The sequence below is a fragment of the Vulpes vulpes genome, chromosome 2 (genome assembly GCF_048418805.1).
Source record: "Vulpes vulpes isolate BD-2025 chromosome 2, VulVul3, whole genome shotgun sequence".
In the NCBI taxonomy this organism is placed as follows: Eukaryota; Metazoa; Chordata; class Mammalia; order Carnivora; family Canidae; genus Vulpes; species Vulpes vulpes.
Genome location: NC_132781.1, coordinates 157,930,911 through 157,949,767, shown reverse-complemented (window position 1 = coordinate 157,949,767; position 18,857 = coordinate 157,930,911). Strand labels below are relative to the sequence as shown.

General features: G+C 54.7%; 2 protein-coding genes across 4 annotated transcripts in view; both read right to left on the bottom strand.

Moving 5' to 3' along the window:
• Nucleotides 1–114: 114 nt before the first annotated feature.
• On the bottom strand, nucleotides 115–8,183 carry DDOST (dolichyl-diphosphooligosaccharide--protein glycosyltransferase non-catalytic subunit). Its single transcript, XM_026012069.2, has 11 exons — nucleotides 7,187–8,183; nucleotides 6,888–6,998; nucleotides 4,183–4,269; nucleotides 3,170–3,273; nucleotides 2,971–3,065; nucleotides 2,575–2,668; nucleotides 2,036–2,184; nucleotides 1,491–1,638; nucleotides 816–936; nucleotides 608–714; nucleotides 115–518 (listed from the first exon to the last, which is right to left on the bottom strand). Exons 1-11 carry the CDS (start codon nucleotides 7,974–7,976, stop codon nucleotides 369–371), a joined length of 1,956 nt encoding a protein of 651 aa, XP_025867854.2. The 5' UTR covers nucleotides 7,977–8,183; the 3' UTR covers nucleotides 115–368.
• Nucleotides 8,184–9,195: 1,012 nt separating this feature from the next.
• Nucleotides 9,196–18,857, bottom strand: part of KIF17 (kinesin family member 17) — a 44,295-nt gene continuing 34,633 nt past the window's right edge. For 2 of the 3 annotated variants that reach the window (XM_026012067.2, XM_072750973.1), the window contains 4 exons: nucleotides 14,084–14,342; nucleotides 12,275–12,342; nucleotides 10,968–11,085; nucleotides 9,196–9,766 (listed from right to left, as the gene is read on the bottom strand). In XM_026012067.2, coding sequence (XP_025867852.2) covers nucleotides 9,585–9,766; nucleotides 10,968–11,085; nucleotides 12,275–12,342; nucleotides 14,084–14,342 — 627 coding nt within the window. In that variant the 3' untranslated portion in view covers nucleotides 9,196–9,584. Of the gene's footprint in view, nucleotides 9,767–10,967; nucleotides 11,089–12,274; nucleotides 12,343–14,083; nucleotides 14,343–18,857 lie in introns of all 3 variants that reach the window. The other variant, XM_072750971.1, reaches the window with a different exon arrangement.

Below are 18,857 nucleotides of genomic sequence, written 5' to 3'. Positions count from 1 at the left end.
TTTCCCCCACGTCCTCTCCCCTGAAGCTCTAGGATTTCACACTTTGGTCAGCAACACTGAGGCCACTTACTGTGGTGAACAGCACCCCCGCCACAGGAAAGCACATGGGCCAGATGGAGTTGGAGGGCAATGTTTATCTTAGAAATGAGAGTGACCACATATGAAAAATACCACTTAGCATTAGGTGAAAAAACTCACAGAAAATTCATCCCCACCCCCCTCCCTTGGTACTCAGTGCCGCATCTCCCCTGAGGTAAGGCTGTGCCACTGTCCCACAGCTTTAACAACAGAACAAAGCCCGCCGTGAAGAAGACGCAGGCCTGCAGAACTCCCAAGTGCCTGTCGTCAGGAGCCCTGGCTCTGCCCCTTCAGTCAGATTTCTCCTTCTCCTTCATGTGTAAGAAGACTGTGCTGAAGATGAAGAGCCCCAGCATCATGGAGAAGGCGCTGGCGTAGTAGGGGTAGGCCGAGGGGATGAAGCGCTCATACTGCGTGTGCTGGAGCGGCCTCACGGACACCTGCCACAGGACAGAGGTGATGGGCTCCGGCCACTCAGCAGCGCAGGAGGGCCACTCTGACCAAAAAGGGGACTGTGACTTGTGCTCACCTGAGTGGAAGAGTGTAGGTGCGTGTAGCCTAGCCGGTTGTAATCCACTTTAAACTGGAACACCCCATACACATCAGGCAACTTGAACTGGACGCTGTATTTGCCACCTGGGGGAAGATCCGAGACCATAACCAAGAGGGGTTTCCTGCCTCACTGGAGCCACAGTGGGACTGACCCTGCAGCTCTCCCGTGCAAGAACACTACTTGCCTTTTTTCTTCAAGAAGGTCCTCACAAAAGGATCGATGCGGACAAATTCCAGCTGAATGTCATCACCATCAAAGGGGACCCATCTTCCATTTGAGAGCTGCTCAATCACAATGCTGTACTCCTGAGACAACAGGCCGGTTTGGGGGTGGGGGTGCAGGACCAGCCTCAGAGCTGCTCTGAATCACTCATGACCCTGGCAGGAATGCCAGGGGGAGCCCCCGCCCTGGGACAGGAACTCCCAGTCACAGCTCATCACAGGACCATCAAGGTCCATACCCAGACCACACTCCACTGGCGAGTGGGTCCTCTGGGCCTCCCTGCTACCACCTTCACTGCCAGCTTGCCCCCCACCCCACTCCCCCACTTCTCCCGCCTATGCTTTTCCTCCTGCCTACTCCAATGTTTCTCTGTGACTCCCACCCCCAGCAGTATGACCAGCAAAGCCCTCCCACTTCGGCACTTCCAAAGCAAAACCACACCCCTTCAAAAGGTCTCCTTAGACATTAGCTTATGTGCCAGGCTCTCTGCACCCATGCTGACTTACTTTCTTAGGGGTAGAGATAAATTTATCGTTCCGTATTGAGGCTGCTAAGCCCATCAGAGAAACGTTCAGTAAATCCTTCAAGCTGAAGCAACTTGGCCAAAACGCCAGGGTGTTCTCTAAGATGCTCTTACCACGAGGTCAGTGACGGTGTAGGCATTGGGTGGGGCTGTCTCACCCACCCGATGGTGGGACACAGGCCCTACACGGAGGACACCTTCCTCCTTGAACACCCAGCGGGAGAGGGCCACAGCTAGTTCATAGTTGCCTGTTTGGGAATACCTGCAGAAAAGGAGAACGAGAGCCTAGAGCACCGGAACAAACTTCTTTCCACCGGTGCCTGATTGGCAAGACTAGTTCATTATCTGTAGAGTTAAACTGCACAAAACTATAGTTTCTGCCTGGGGCCTTACATATCAAGGTATCCTGCTTAACGAGAACACAGAGAAGCTGTGAGGTGGTGTGGCTTTGGGGTTCACCTGCACAACAAATACAATTATCAAAATACCTCCACATAAGCCATCACTGCTTTGAAAAGTTCGGAGTGCCAACACCAACGACACAGCAATAAGGTCAAGTCTTTAGATAATTTAAAGTATTTGAAGACAGCTAGCCTTGGACAGTTCCAGCTAAACGGCTCCTCCCTCCCCAGCATGGCCCAGAGCCCGCCCGCACCAACCTCTGGGAGCCAGGCGCCGCCTTCTGCACTGCAGAGTTGAAGAAGGCGTCACTAAAGAAGTCCAGGGAACCGCTGAAGACGACCCGGGCGTTGTTCCTGGCCTGCAGCCCAGCAATGAGCAGGGTGTTCTTCCCCACGGCGTGGGGGTACTGTGAGCAACAGGGCGCAGTCATCCAGGAGAGCCGGGGCAAGAGGATGGTGGCTGGACCACAACCACCCGGGCCCTACCACCTCTGCCCCTCTCCGCTCCCACCGGCCTTTCCCTGCCCAGCCTCTGCGAAGGGCACTCTCCTGCTTGCTTCTCGTTACATGGGGAGTGTGGGGGAGGGGGGTACAAGACGGGGAGAGAATCCCAAGCAAGCTCCACGCCCAACACAGGGCTCCATCTTGCAACCCTGGGATCGTGACCTGAGTCAAAACCAAGAGTTGGACACCTAACTGACTGAGCCACCCAGGCGCCCCACTTCTCATTTTCAAATAAAGTGCTGTACCGCCAGGCCCACAACCTGGAGGCCTCAGTGCTGCCACAGGCCCCTCACCTGGGTGATAGGCTTGTCCGGGAAGAAGGAGTAAGAGGTAGAAGAGCCCGTCAGGATGTCCAATACCAATGGGTTGTCCGGATCAGCCACCATCCTGGGAAGGAAAAGCGAACACCCAACACTGATGCCAAGGACTGAGCCCAGGGGCCAGGGGTCCCCAAGGACCATTTCTTCACCAGGATGAGTCCCGCTTTACTCAGCAGCCGAACCCTGCTGCACCAGTAGCTCCTCTCTCACTGCACCCATGATTCTGACTCAGGGTGTCCTCCACTAACCTCGCCCACATACTCCAGGGAAAGGAATGTCCCCAAATCACCACGTCTGTGTTAGTCTCCAAACAAAAGAGAGTGATCCTGTCCCTGCCAGGTTTCTAGCACCCTGTGCCTGCTCACTCACCCAACGCCTCGAAAGAGGATGGGGTTCAGTGATGACCTCCCGACGATGGTTGGGGCCTTCAGCAGGTTCTCGGGGTCGGCCACAATGAGCGTATGCTGCAGCAGCAAGGCAAAAGATGGAGGTCAGGAAAAGATGCCCACATGCGGAGGACTCCCTGCTTCCTTCCTCCCTCAGCCTGGAAGGGACGGGGCCTGATTACCTGGCCGAGGTCAGAGATGTCATAGTTGTGATGGTCAATGACAGCTGTCTTCTCCTCGTCGAACTCAATCCCACACTCGCTGCCCAGTTCTCGAAGAGGGTCACCTGCACAGACCCAAGAAATGCCTGGCTCAGCCCTGGCAGGTGCACCCTGGGCCCAGCAATGTCACTGGTATCCTGGTGACTCGTGCTCTCCCAGTCACCCCAACCCTGCAGCTCCCCCGTGCGCTCAGCCCCAGCCGGACCGCTGACCACTGCACAGTATTCTGAGCAGGGGTGTCAGCATCTCAGTAACAAACCACCGCCTGCCCTTCTCCGCCCACGAGCCACAGAAACTCCCAATGAGGCAAAATAATTACCTCAAACAGATTTAACATGGATGAGCCTGGCCTCATAGGACTTCTCTCCTTGTCGTCACCCCAATAAGAAGCCCACCCAGAACGGTTTTAAACATCTGTCAGTGCTGGAGCACCTGAGCAGCTCAGTGGGTTCAGCAACTGCCTTCGGCTCAGGTCCTGGTCTCGGGGCTCCCTGCTCGGTGGGGAGTCTGCTTCTTCCTTTCCCTCCCCCTTCTCACTCTTGTGCTCTCAAATAAATAATTAAAACCTTTTTTTAAGAAATAAACTAAACACCTGTCAATGCTAAGAAAAACGAAACAAGCCTGGCCAGGCGAGGACACCTGTTGAAGCCGGCTGATATGCGTGCAGGCTTCAGGACACTGCTCTCTCCCTACTTCCAGGGACAAAAATAATCAAAATGCTCTGGGGTCTGCCCAAGTAGCCCCTACTTTTTGTAATGGAAAAGACAAAACTGGGAAAAAACAGGATCCTAAGTGCTGACCAGGCCCCACATCAACCTGGTTCTGGTCACAGGAAAGCACAGGAGGGACAGAACGGCTCTGTAGTTCCCGCACTCCCTGCCCAGGCGTCCAGTAGGCGCCAATCCGGCAGCTTCCATTTATAAAACCTGCCAAGCTTCCTGGAGAAATGGTGGAAAGTACCAGGTCAGACTTACCAATGTCTGAGCTGGCAGCTACCAGGACACTGCCTCCACCATCGATGAAGGTACTGATGGTCTCCACATTGATGTTGCCTCCGAAATCTGAAAGGCACGACAGACATGGTGAGCCACACTGCTCCTCTGGCACATGGGCCGGGGGGGGGGGGCACAGAGCAGCCACAGAGCCCTCGGAGGCCCAAAACGAGACGGCCGTTTACCATATATGCCCGTTTTCCCAAACTGAAGATCCAACAGTAATGCCTTGAGTTCATAAACTTTTAACTTTCAGAGGGATAAACGACACAGTCAACACCTACAAGTTAGAATTGTCAAGTTGGTCACACAAATTTTAAGTCACATAGAAGATCTATGTTCAGAAATGCTGCTGCCTTTTCCCACCCCCATTTCATGGCACACCTTGACTCCAACTCATCACCTGCACCTTTCACAGCAGGACCTCTGTCGTCGCTGGAGCCACTCATACTAAGTTTTCCAGAACCCATCGATTTCACTTCTAACAGAGATCGAGCACTTCTGAATCTGAGGATGATGCGGCCATTTGACACTAGTACTCATTTGCCAACACACATAATTTCCCCCTATTAATCCTATAATTTAGATCCATAAGAGCCAGAACAGAACCACCCTGAAGACTGCTTTTATTAAAACAATCGCCAAAAAAGCTCATTAACTTCCAATATTTGTACTAACGAGACAGTATCTTTCTTTGGTCAGTAGATCTGGTCAGGGGGCTGCCATGAGCATCCAGAACCAGATCAAGCGTCTTCCCCAAAGTGCACCATGATGTTTAACACAAAGCAATGCAAGGGGTGCTCAGGAACTCAGTCATTACAGGAACATTATTTCCTGTGGGCAGAGGAATGGGGTGGGCAGTGAGAGGGAGGGGGAGCTACATACTAAGGCTGGTCAGGGAAGACCTGGGGCAAGTAGCATCTGAGATATGAGAGTGGTCCAGGCACCATGGCGGGGGCTGGGGGGGGGGGGGGGAGGCGGCAATCCAGAACGACAGGTGAAGGACAGGTGCAAGGTTCCTGAGGCGGGTGAGCCTGTCCCAGCAAGGAGCCCAGTGTGGCTCAGGTGCAGTATGAAGGGGTAAATGCAAATGAGGCCATGCTGAAGGAGGAAGGGCAGCTCACAAGCTTTACAGGCTCCAGAGAGGGTGGCCATCAGGAAAAGCCACTGGAGGCTTTTGAACAGGACACCAACATGACCTGATTTATATTTTTAAAGGACGATTCTGGCAGCTGGGTGGAGAATCTGGTATGGGGTGGAAGCAGAGCAGTGGGTTAGGAGGCCACTGTGATAATCCAGGCAGTGAAGAGCAAAGGGATGGGGAGGGAGGAAGGGGAGAGGGAGGTGGGCCTGTGCTCCTACTCTAAAGGCAAACTCAGCAGGGCCTGTGACAGACCGGATAGGGAGTGTGAGAGAGACAGACGTGCTAAGGACAACCCCAAAATTTCCAGCCCCAGCAACAGCAAGGGTGGAACTTCCATGTACTGAAACCAGATATATGTCCATCGTACATCCATGAGGCAGCTGGAAATAAGTCCATAATATGCCTTTTTAAAGATATGACTAAAAAAAAAAAAAGAATTGTCTAGGACTCTGTCTGGCCTCTCTGTAGGAGGGTGGATAGATGGCTTTCTGAATGTAGTAGAAGAGGTAAAGTCCCCAGGTACAAGGTGTCCTATCTGTGCCTGAAGGTAAGTTGCTTTTTCCTGAAAATTACCCTTCAGGAAGGAAGGCCATTCTCATAGTCGTATCTTTATTATTATTTTTTAAAGATTTACTTATTCAGAGCGAGAGCGAGAGAGAGGCAGAGACACAGGCAGGGGGAGAAGCAGGCTCCATGCAGGGAGCCCGACGTGGGACTCGATCCTGAGTCTCCAGGATCACACCCTGGGCTGAAGGCGGCGCTAAACCACTGAGCCACCCGGGCTGCCCAAGATGTTATAATTTTTAAAAAGAGGGTCCCTTTAAAGAAATCAGTAAGTAATTATTAACAGGCGATATGGAACGCCGCAAAGCTCAGGAGGAGGTATGCAAACAACCAAGATCTGAGAAACACTGTTTAGGTTCTCAGACATTCCCAGAGCAAGACCCCGGCTCCGCCTTCCGCCAACCCGCCTCACCCACAGCTTGCCTCCTTTCCGGTGACACTGCCATCCACCTGAGCACAATTCGTAAGCTCTGTGTCACAGGAATACTGAAGTACCAGCTGGATAATCCAGCGGGGACATTCATGCTCCTCAAGGCCAGCCCTCTACTAGGCCCTGGATACACCCGTCCAGCCTCTAACGGGGGCCTGGCCTAGATGATGGCTAATGTTCTTTCTCAATTATGAGACTGTAAATCCACCTGAATTCCTGCGATCCACCATCACAATGCCCCCTGCAGACAGACTATGGGAACAGCTTGCCATTTCTTCCCACCCACACAGGCCAAAACAAGCAGGGGGTCTCCATCTTTCCCATCAGGCCCCTTCCTTCTCAGGGTAGCTGGGCCTGCGGCTCCACGTCTGCGCAACACCTGCCCCCACGGCCCTCAGCTGGTCTTTCAGAAAGGAGGCGCCCCCATTTCCCTCTTCCCCAGGGTGGGCACCCAGGCCACCGCCCTGAGGACGCACAAGGCCCAGAAGAACGCCACCAATCCACCCTGGGCCCTGAATCCCAGTTCTGGGAGCGACGCGCAGGCCTCACCTTCCACCGAGGGGGAGAAGATGATGAGGTTGTCGTAGAGGAACTCCCCGTACTTGATGAGGGACAGGCTGGGGTCGTCTGCGGTCTTGAACGTCAGCTCGAAGGCCCTGTCTGGACGAGCGGAGGCAGGCGGCTGAGGCCGACGGGCCGCCAGGGGAAAGCACCGCCGCAGAGACCCGGCCGCCGCCCCCGCCCGCCCAGGAGCGGCCACAGCGGGAGCGGCGGCGGTCGCGGCCCTGGACCGCGGGGGCCTGTCCCACCCGCCTCTCCGCCGCCGCCCCCTCGGGCCCCGCGCTCACCCTTCAGGCTGCGGAAGAAAAGCGAGTGCGTCTCCCGCAGGTTGAGGTTGTCCAGCAGCACCAAGGTGCGAGGGCCGCTGGCGCACACCGGGCCGAGCAAGGGCAGCAGCAGCCACAGCAGCGACCAAGCGCGGGCCGCGGCGCCGGCCTCCATCTTCCTTCTCCGGCCAAGAACCCCCGCCCCCGGGCACCGGAAGTGCCCCCCACGCCGCCCAATCGCAGCTCGCGGTCTCGGAGTAACACCCAGAAGGGATCCGGACACGCCGCGCCCGCGACTCTGGAGCCGCCGCCGGGACGGAGGAGAGCGGGGTGCACCACCGGAAGTGCCCCGGTTAGAGGCGGAGCCTCTGAACCCTATTGGCGAAAGGGCCGAGAGGTCCCGCCTCCCCGAAGGAAAAGGCTCAATCCTAGAAAGACAGCTCTGCAGCCACAGCCAATCGAGGAGGCCGAGCCCGTAGGCTCCGCCCAGGCCGGACTCCCGCCGGGGCCCCGCATCCCGCCTCTTCCTCGGACCGGCGGGTCCCTGATCGGACCTGGAGGGGCGGGGCGGGGGGGCACCTCCTCCGAGCTGCCCGCCGGGGTCCTCGCAGGTGCTGGGCAGTCGGCCCTGGGGACCGGCCCCCCGTCCAGGGAGGCAGGGGCCCGGGGCCTGGAGACGGGCCTGCCCCGCGCAGCCCCGTGGACCGGCGGGCGCGCTGCGCTTCCCACGCCCCCGCACTGACCCCGCTGCTGGCCCCGCCCCCGTCCCCCGCAGCCTCCCTCCGGCTCCTTCACGCATTCCCCTCCGCATCGGACCGGCCCCCTGCGGGTTGAGCCTCCCCCGACGCCTGGGCCCCAGCCCCGCGCTCCGGCCCTTCCGCCTGCGATCCCACCTCCGTGCACCGGCATCGGGCCCAGTGGTGCCGCTTGGTGGGTCAGGGGCCTGGCACAGCTCGGGACACCCAAGCCTCACTCAGCTCCGCTCAGGACCGACAGGCAGCGAGCATCCCCCCTTAACACACCCCCTGCCTCCTGCCTCTGCGCTCGCAGCTCGCAGGGCCCCTGCCATTGCCATCTTAAGCCTCCCGGCATCTTCTCCGGCCCTTAGGCCAGCCCCACCCTGCACAAGGGCACGTTGTCGCCCATAAAGACCCCATCTTTCTTCCGCTCAAGGTGTCCTGCGGCCTGTCCTTAGGCTGATCAGCTACCCGAGCACCTTCCACCTGCTTCCAGGGTGTGAGCTTGGCCCAGGCATGTGGTACCCACCACAGTTATTAACGCAAACTACGGAGAAGGAGCAAGGGGGCTAAGGCAGGGCACCTGCTGTGCGAGGGGAACACACGTCCTCGCTGCGCCTTCACGATACCCCCAGGAGGCCGGTGTTCCCTTCACAGATGGTGCCCAGGGTGAAATGAGTCTCCTCAACCAAAGGCCAAGACTCTTCCCTCAGCCCATGGGGCCCATCCGCAGGGCAGGCCTGGGATGCGACGGGCAAGGGCAGGGGTGTATCCTCCGGAGCCAGGACGGCCTGGGTTCATCTCTGGCCAGGTCAGGGCATCCAGTTCCTGCACAGCCCCGGAGGTCTGTGAAAACCTGGCCTTTTTCTGCATTTCAGCAAGACACAACCTCAATTTTCCAAAACAAGGGCTCTGCTCTCCTGACTCTCAGATCTTTTGAGAATCTAATGACAGTTCAGATACTCTCTCCCCAATAAAATGCACCTGTGCTCACGAGTGTAGGGAGTTGCGGGAACCCTGGAGCCTGTTTGTTTTAAAGGCACCTGGGTGGCTCCATCAGTTAAGAGTCTGCCTTTGGCTCAGGTCATGATCCGTGCACCTGGGAGACAGCCCCAGTCCTGCGGCCCCCTCTGCCCCTCCCCCTGCTTGTGTGTGTGCACGTGCTTGCTCATTCATAAATAAAATACATGCACACACCCATCAGGTGGTTAAGAAACTCAGCTCCAAAAAGAGCTTCCCCACGAAGGCCAGGTAGCGGTGGCAGGAGGGGCCCCAGGACACTGCCAGAGCTCGTCAGTAAAAGGCAGTTTATTGGGGCGGCTTCATGTGGGGCAGCTCCTAGGCCGCAGACCTAGCAGCGTGGTACAGCTGCTCCGGGACTCCTGGGCCTGCACCGCCCGGCCTCCCCCCGGGGTCGGGGCCTGGTGGACAGAGGCACGACTGTCCGTCGCCAAGATGCTGTCACTGCCCCTGGTGTCGGCTGCTGGTGAAAGCTGTGCGGTCTCTGAGCCCATCGAGGCCAGAGCAACACTGAGGGGCACGGAGGAGGGGCGCACCTCTGCAAGGGAGGCCCAGCCTCCCGAAGGCCTGGGAAGGCCTGGGGATGGGGAAGGAAAAGCCTCTTCCAGGGGGCCCCCTGGGGCGTCCAGACCCCGCGGGGGGCAGGTGGGAGGAGGCCGCGCTCACAGAGGCTCGCTGCTGCCGAAGCTGCTTCTGCTTTTCTTCCGCTTGGCCTTGGTGAAGGGGACGTCAAGGGACTCGAGGCGGAAGGGCCGGGGCTGGGGCATTTCCGGGGCCTGGGTGGGTGAGATGGCCGAGGTGTTGCCGAGGGGGGAGCTGAGGCCGGGCGGCGAGCTGTGACGCGCTGTGGACAAGGGGGCGGGTGAGCCGGGGAGGGGAGCCCCCCCAACCCCCCTGCCCCCCCATGCAGCCGGGCCCCCCAAGGGCCTGGGCTGGGAACTCGGAGCTCTAGAGGCTCAGATGGAGGCAGACCAGCCTGCACCCGGAGCCCGCTGCATGCAGGTGTGACCTCGGGGGGCCTCAGTTTCCTCGTCTGCAACACGGGACAGTACCAGGTCCTCCACCGCACGCCTCGTTTCCTCTTCGGGCACCTCCTCTTAGAACTGAGATCTGCTTTTCGTGGCTATTTTATGAGCTCTGTGGCCTTTCATTTTGCTTTTAGAAGATGGAGGCACCTGGATGGCCTAGTTGGCTAAGTGTCCAACTCTTGGTTTTGGCTCAGGTCATGATCTCAGGGCTGTGAGGTCAAGGCCCGTGTTGGGCTTTGCACTCAGCAGGGAGTCTGCTTAAGATTCTCCCTCTAGGGGGCAGCCCGGGTGGCCCAGCAGTTTAGCGCCGCCTTCACCCAGGGTGTGATCCTGGAGACCCGGGATCGAGTCCCACGTTGGGCTCCCTGTGTGGAGCCTGCTTCTCCCTCTGCCTGTGTCTCTGCCTCTCTGTGTGTGTGTCTCTCTCTCTGTCTCTCATGAATAAATAAAATTAAAAAAAAAAAAAGATTCTGCCTCTGCCCCTCCCTCTGTACTTGCTCGCTCTCAAATAAATAAAATCTTTAAAAAAAGAAATGGAAGAGCAAAGTGATTTTCAATTCCGGCTGTTAGAAGTGTTTTGCTTCTGTGGCCCTGTCTGCCCCCTTTGGCTTGGTGGGAGAGAGCCACCCTACTGGCACCTGCGGAAGCTGATGAGCCCCTGAGCCGCACAGGGCCGCACATGCCAGGACCCCAGCTGTGTGTCCCAGGCCGCCCGTGTGCCAGGGGGTTGGTGGGAGGAACCAAACTCCACAGCTCTCTGCTAGGAGGCCAAGGGGCAGGGAGGAGGGAGTCTGGGCACTGAGCAGGTACCATGTGCCAGGCCCTGGGCTGGGCCACTTCCCGCCTCCTCTCACCCAACCCTGGGGAGATGGCATGCCTGAACAGGTGCAGCTGAGGAAACTGAGGCTCAGGGACGGGAAGGGGGTTTTAACCCAGGCCGACTCCAATCCACCCATCGTGCCCTGTTGGCAGAGAACCCGGGGAGGTGCTGGGGGACGAGGTGGGCCTGGCACTCACTGAGGCTCTTCATGGGATCTGTGCTGAGGATCTGGCTGGCTCGCTTGGACCGGAAGTAGTTACTGGCAATATTTTCACTGTCGCTCCGACTGAGCATCAGCCTGTAGCGGTCTTCTTCCTGCTGGGAGTCCAGATCCTCGTGGGTCAAGACCCCTTGTGATCAGTTCTTACCCCCGCAAGCCTGGTGGGGGTCCCACTCTGTGGACCTTACTGCAGACCCCAGACTCCTGGGGTGGGAGCCAGGCAGCTCAGGGCAGGAGAGTCACAACGGCGGCCAAGCCTACGCCGCCCCCCTTCCTCGTTCTACCACCACCTAGGCCAAACCCATCCCGACATACTCATAGAAGGAATAATATAGTAGTCAGCCCAGGGGTACGATCCAGGTCATTAGAACTGGGGCCCCCAGTCTCTTAACATAAAAGACTGTGACTTTTGCACCACTCTAAGGGACTTGCTCGCCTCAGCCTGAAATCCTTCGGGGACCGCCCTTCTCCCCCTTGACAGGGTCCTGGTGAGGCGATCTGGTTCACAGCGTCCTAATACCGCCACTCCCCCTCGCCCACCCGCAGCTGCACAACCGGGCATGTGACCCAGCCTGAACGAGTCAGAGCACTAGGTCTTCCTCCTGGACATAGTCATTGGTCCGAGGGCGGGCAGCTGAGCCAGGCAGAGCTGATCAGAATCTTTCCACAAGGGTGGCCTTAAGATGTGGGAAGACACTGGGTCTCTTCCTCTTGGATCACCAACTGGCAGCAGCCATCCTGCCTCCCTGAGGAGGCCTGCCTGAGTCTGACGCCAGCACTCCAAGGGAAGCAGAGCCAGAGGTGAGAAAGGACACAGCAAAACGTGGTGCTTTGCTGGAAAGTTTCCTGACCCCTGCTTTGAGGAGGTGTATTTCTGTGCAACGCAAAACACGGGAGATATGAGGACAAAGTGATGTTAAAAGCCCAATTATTGTTTTGTGGATCCTGGAGGGCCCTTTGGTCCGAGGATCCCAGCAACGGCCCAGGGAAGCCGAACCTACGGCCTGGCCTCTGGGATTGACGACGCAGCCTTGGGATGGGCTACCTCGAACCACCTACATCCCCTCTGGTCTCTATGACCAGAAGTGCCCCTGACTGAGGGCCAGAGCAGGTGGAGGGTCCAACAGAAATACATGGAAAAGACCCAGGCTCAGCCTCCTGCTTTGGTCCTCAGGTGGGATGACGTAGCAGCCCAGTGTCCTGTAGGAATGCTGACCCACGATGCCATGGGTGCAAGGCCCTGCCGGCTCCCCGAGCCTCACCCCCTTCTCCCAGAGGCCTTACCGTGCCCGGTTCACTGTTGTCTGCTGCCGAGGTTTTGCGGACCGCCTTGTTCTGTGGCCCTGTTGGAACTGCTATGACAAATACAAGCTGAGGTCACTGCTGCCTGGTCCCTGGTCCCTGCCTGGTCCCTGGTCCCACCTGGTCCCTAGTCCCTACCTGGTCCGTGCTCCCCACCTGGTCCCTGTTCCCCGCCTGGTGCCTAGTTCCTAGTCCACAGGCCAGAGGCCCAGGCCGGTGGCAGCACTCCCCCAGACTCACAGGTCAGGCCCAGCGCAGGCCTGGGGCCTGGGGAGTACACTTCCCAGCCCAAGCCAAAGGCTAACTTTGGGAAACAGACAACGGGAGGGCTCAGATGTCAAAGCAGCCATTCCCCTGCTTCCCTGCAACACAGCAGGTTGGGGTGGGGGTGGGGGGCAGGAGACAGACACCCTGCTGGTGATGCTGGCATTGGGGAAACGGAGCCGGTTGGCCTTCCATAAACTCAGACCTGAACGAACATTCTCTGAGCAGGGGGATCGGTGCTGAAAGGCCAGTTTCTGTCCCTGGTCCTACGACTGACTCACTGCTCTGACTGGGACTCCGGTTCTGTCACTTTGTCTGAGATTCCATCTCCTCAGGTGTCCGCCAAGGGGTTTTTGGAGGATGTCATGAGTGATGGTCATGACGGGGATAAAACAGACCACACACTTGCCATGGGCTGGGCAGGGCGCTAAGGCTCTCACACGCATGAACACATGCTTAGCCACCCAGTGGTCTTGCCAGAAGGTGCGGTCACTAACCCCCATTTCACAGATGAGGACACTGAGTCCCAAAAAGGTCACACCGGGAGTGGTGGTGACGGGGGAACACAGGGCTAGCTGAAGACAAAGCACGAGTTCAGGGCAGCACACTGACAAGTCCTTGAAACAGGCAGAGGGACATTCCTCTAGGGACTCAACTGTCTCGATGTTCATACTTTGCCAAGGGCAAGAGGCAATCTTAGCCCGACCTCCAGGATCCTGTGAATCTACTTTAACATATATAAATTCCTATAGAAATTTTCTTTATCTTGGATTCCTGGGTGGCTCAGCGGTTTACAGCTTGCCTTCAGCCCAGGGCATGATCCTGGGGTCCCAGGATCGAGTCTCGCATTGGGCTCCCTGCGTGGGGCCTGCTTTTCCCTCTGCCTATGTCTCTGCCTCTTTCTCTCTCTCTGTCTCTCATGAATAAATAAATAAAATCTTTTAAAAAAAAAGAAATTTTCTTTATCTCTAAACCCCAAGATCCATGTTGGCAATCATCCCCTGAGCACACGGCCCACCCATATACATCTGAAGGGTCTCGTGACTAAGGTTTTATTAGAGGGTAATAAGTGACCTTTTCCCAACAATAGCCCCCTGAAGGTTCTGGAAACCTTGCTTCCAAACTTCCTTAGAGAGTACCCTATCCTCAAGCCCCTCCCAACTCCCAGGTGCATGGTCAGCCACCCCTCACAGGCCAGGGGCAGCAGCTCTTCCTGCCTGTGGGTCCTGTCCCTGGGCTTTAATAAAACCATTTTGCACCAAAGACGTCTCAAGAATTCTTTCGTGGTCGTCAGCTCCGGACCTCACCTATATTCCAAAACCTCATCAGTGGAGCCAGAATTCCAACCCACATCTGTCTGACCCCGGGACACACCACTTGTCTCTCAGGTCCCCACCATTCGGGAGCCGCGGGAGCCCCGGGGCTGCTGCACGCACAGCCAGCAAGGGTGGGGACCCCTGGCTCCTGCGCAGCCTGCAGGAGGGCCCGCCCCGCGGAGGAGGCCGAGGGGACAGCCGAGCACCTGACCTACTGGGAGGCTGGTTTTTATGATGATGGGCTCGGGGATCTTCCAGAAGCCACTGTCCTCGTCCCAGCAGGACTCGCGGCGGATCTTCTCCAGGTTGCTGTAGTTACAGTCCCGACGGATGAGGGGCTGCACCTGCTCCAGGAGCTGCTGGAACAGCATGAAGTCACGCTCCTGCCGCCGGATGGTGGCCAAGAAATCGATCTTCTCCAGCTGGAACTCCGACTGCAGGTCTTTGATCTCCACCTCGGCGGCGCGCAGCTGAAAGCAGGGGGCAGCAGGGGGCAGCAGGGGGCAGCAGGGGGCCGAGCGGTGAGCGGGCGGCGCGGGGCCGGCGGGTCGTCCTTCCGCCCCCCGCGCCCGCCGCCTGGGCCTCCAGCCGGCCGCTCGCCATCCGTGCGCGCGCCTGCCCCCTCGCTGCCCCCGAGCCCTAGACGAGCACCTACTGTGCGCTCCGAACCCGCGCATCCGCCCGCGCCCGCCTCCCGGCTGCCCCCGAGCCCTAGACGAGCACCTACTGTGCGCTCCGAACCCGCGCATCCGCCCGCGCCCGCCTCCCGGCTGCCCCCGAGCCCTAGACGAGCACCTACTGTGCGCTCCAAACCCGCGCATCCGCCCGCGCCCGCCTCCCGGCTGCCCCCGAGCCCTAGACGAGCACCTACTGTGCGCTCCGAACCCGCGCATCCGTCCGTGCCCGCGCCCCGGCTGCCGCCCAGCCCTAGGCGAGCACCTACTGTGCGCTCCGAACCCGCGCATCCGTCCGTGCCCGCGCCCGGCTGCCCCCCAGCCCTAGACGAGCACCTACTGTGCGCTCCCGCAGAAAACAGGGCGAGCACTTGCTCGCCGGCGCCCCCTGCCGGCCCTCTGGGGCAATCCCACACAAACACCCTAACCAGGAGCCTCGGCATTCAATGTCCTAAAAGATCTCAGAAAATTGCATAAATCCGGGATCCCTGGGTGGCTCAGCGGTTGAGCGCCTGGAGACCCGGGATCGAGTCCCGCGTCGGGCTCCCTGCATGGAGCCTGCTTCTCCCTCTGCCCGTGTCTCTGCCTCTCTCTATGTCTATCATAAATAAATAAATATTTAAAAAAAGAAAATTGCATAAATCCTCTCCCTAAGGGGAGCCGAGGGTGTAAGCTCTCAGACTCAGTAGCGCTCCGGCCCCCCCCATTACCACGGTCAGTTATGATGTGACAGCCATCGGCCTTTAGAGTCAGACCCACCTGGATGTGACCCTGATGTGACCTGGGATTCCAGGTGTTTCTGATCTCCTGCCCGGGTCTGCCTGAAGGGAGAGCCCTCCGAGCACAGGTGACTCCCAGCTACAACCCTATCCATGAGCCCTCTCCCTGAGCCCCAAGACCCTTGGCAAGTGGCCTGTTGCCTCGAAGGTACTGTTTGATTAGTAAAGGGTGTTTTAGGTTCACAGAAATGGTCATCACATGTAACCAGCTGAGAACAGAGGTAGGACACAGGGGGGCAATTAATGCTCCATTTCTTAAGCCGGATAGATATGTGGTATTAATGGTAAGAAGCTTTATATTTTTATACATCCAAAATCCTTCACGATGACTTTTGTAACAGATTTGTTGAGGTATAATTCACAGGTCATACAATTCACCCGTTTGACACGTACAATTCAACGGTTTTTGGCCTATTTGGAGTTGCACAACTGTCACCACAGTGTGTTTTAGAACATTTCACCATCCAAACATAAACCTCAAACCCACAGGTACTCATCCTCCACTTCTCCCCAACTGCCAGCCCTAGGCAACCACAGTCTACTTTGTCACTCCAGATTTGCACATTCCAGAGCTTTCATATACATGTAATCATACAATATGCGGTCTTCCGTGTGTGGCTTCTTGCACTTAATACAGTGTGTTCGAGGTTTATCCAGGTCTCAGGACTTCATTCCTTTTTTTTTTTTTTTTTTTGAGATTTATTTATTTATTTGAGAGAGAGAGTGGGAGGGACAGAGGGAGAGGGAACAAGTCTCAGACTTCCCCATGAGCATGGTGCCCGACACATGTCACGACCTCAAGATCACGACCTGATCTGAAACCAAGAGTTGGATGCTTAAATGACTGAGCCACCCAAGAGCCCCAAGATTTCATTCCTTTCTACTGCCAAATAATATTCCATTATGTGACTATACCACATTTTATTTTTCCATTCATGACTGTTTTCACTTTGGGGCTTCAATGAATAAGGCTGCTATGAACCTTGGTGTACAAGTTTTTCTGTGGACATAGTTTCATTTCTCTTGCTTATTAACTGCTGGGTCACAGGCTAACACTATGTTTCACCCACTGAGGAACTGCCAGGCTATTTTCCAAAGCAGCTGCACCATTTTACATTCCCACCAGCAATGTATGAGGCACTAATTTCTCCACATCCTCACCAACATTGGTTGTCATCTATCTGTTTTATTACAGTTTCCCTTGCGGGCGTGAGGTGGTATCTCTGTACCATAGATGGCAGTTTTGCATTGTAGATATTTGCCTTTCCCTGGTGGCTAATGATGTTGAGCACAGTTTCTTGTGCTGACTGGCCATTTGTTTATCTTCTTTGGAGAAATGTCTGCTCAGATCCTTTGCCCATTTTAAAGTTAGATTGTATTTTTATTCTTGAATTGTAAGGGTTCTTTATATGTTCTGGATATAAGTGCCTTATTGGGATATATATGATTTGCAAATATTTTCTCTCATCCTATGGGCTGTATTTTCTCTTTCTTGCAGTATCCTTTAAAGCACAAAAGTTTTCATTTTGATCAAGTCCAATGTATTTTTTCCTTTGTTGTTTGTGTTTTTGATATCAGACCCGAGAAAGTAGTGTCTAATTTTTTTAAGACTTTTTTTATTTACTTGAGAGTGAGGGAGGAAGAGAGCAAAAGAGATTACACAGAGGGAAAGGGAGAAACAGACTCTCCGCTGAGCAGGGAGCCCAACACAGGGCTTGATCCCAGGACCCTGAGATTATAGCCTAAGCCGAAGGCAGCTGCTTAACTGACTGGGCACCCAAGCACCCCAGCAATGTCTAATTTAAGGTAACAAATATTTACACCTTTGAGTGTTACAGTTTTAGCTCTTATGTTTAGTCTGTTGATCCATTTTATTATGTTTTTAAGATTTTATTTATTTACTTATTCATGAGAGATACACAGAGAGAGAGAGAGAGGCAGAGACACAGGCAGAGGGAGAAGCAGGCTCCATGCAGGGAGCCTAACATGGGACTCAAACCTGGGTCTCCAGGATCACACCCTGGGCCAAAGGCAGGCGCTAAACCGCTGAGGCACCCGGGCTGCCCTGTTGATCCATTTTGAATTAATTTGTGTATATGGTGTGAGGTTGGGGTCTAACATCATTCTTTGCCATGCTGGCCATCTAGTTATCCCAGCACCATTTGTTGAAAAGACTGTCTTTTCTCCACTGAATCATCTTGGCACACTTGTTAAAAATCAACTGATTATAAACACAAAAGTTTATTTATGGACTCTCAATTCCATTCCATTGACCTATATGCTGTCTTTATACCAGTACCACACAGTCTGGATTACTGTAACTTTGTAACAAGTTTTGAAATTGTGTGTGAGTCCTCCAACTGTGTTCATTTCAATATTGTTTTTGGCTATTCTGAGTCCCTCAAATTTCCATATGAACTTTAGGGTCAGCTTGTCAAATGCTGCAAAGAAGTCGGTTGGGACTTTGATAGCGACCGCCTTGAATCTGTAGATGTTTGAAGTGTATTCTCATCCTATCAATATTAAGTCTTCCAACCCATGAACATGGGATATCTTTCCATTTATTTAGATATTCTTAATTTCTTTCAACAATGTTTTATAGTTTTTTGGAATATAAACTTTACACTTCTTTTGTTAAATGTATTCCTAAGTATTCTATTCTTTTTGATGTATTGCAAATGGAATTGTTTTCTTTTGTAATGTTTTTGGATATTATACATTTTTTTAAGTAGGCTCCACACCCAATGCAGGGCTTGAACTCATGACCCTAAGATCAAGAGTCACATGCTGTACAGACTATGCCAGCCATGGAATTGTTTTCTTAATTTTATTTGTGGATTGTTCATTGCAAGTATGTAGAAATAAAATTGTTTTCTGCTTATTGATCTTGTATCCTACAACCTTGCTGAAGTTGTTAATTGATTCTCGTAGTTAGGGTTTGGGTTTTGTTTTGTTTTTAGTGGATTCCTTAGGATCTTCTACATAAAAGATCATGTCGTCTGCAAATAGAAATAGTTTTACCTATTCCTTTCTAATCTCAATGCCTTTTATTTCACTTTCTTACCTAATTGCCCTAGCTAGAAGCTCCAGCCCAGTGTTGAATAGAAGGGTGAGAGCAGACATTCTTGTCTTGTTTCTTCTCTTAGAGAGAAAGCATTCAATCTTTCACCATTAAGTATGGCATGTCATAGATGCCTTTTATCAGAATGAAGAAGCTCCCTTCTATTCCTAGTTTCCTGGGTGTTATCACTACAGGCATTAAATTTTTTCAAAAACTTTTTCTGCATCTATTAAGATGATCATGTGAGTTCTGTTATTCTATTGAAATGGTATATTGGATTAATTGATTTTGGGATACTAAACCAACCTTGCATTCCTAGGATAAATCCCACTGTGGCATGATATAGATTTGGTTTGCTAGTATTTTGTGGGGCATTTTGTGTTGGTATTCATAAAAAACATTAGTCTATAGTTTTCTTGTTATGTCTTTGTATGGTTTTGGTATCCGGTGATATTGGCCCCATAGAATAAG

Coding starts and splice junctions, on each gene's coding strand:
- DDOST (XM_026012069.2), bottom strand. CDS start 7,976: ATGCGGAGGGGAATGCGTGAAGGAGCCGGAGGGAGGCTGCGGGGGACG. Junction 3,066..3,169: donor ACATCTCTGACCTCGGCCAG/GTAATCAGGCCC, acceptor TTGCTGCTGCAG/CATACGCTCATTGTGGCCGA. Junction 937..1,490: donor ACACCGTCACTGACCTCGTG/GTAAGAGCATCT, acceptor CTGTTGTCTCAG/GAGTACAGCATTGTGATTGA.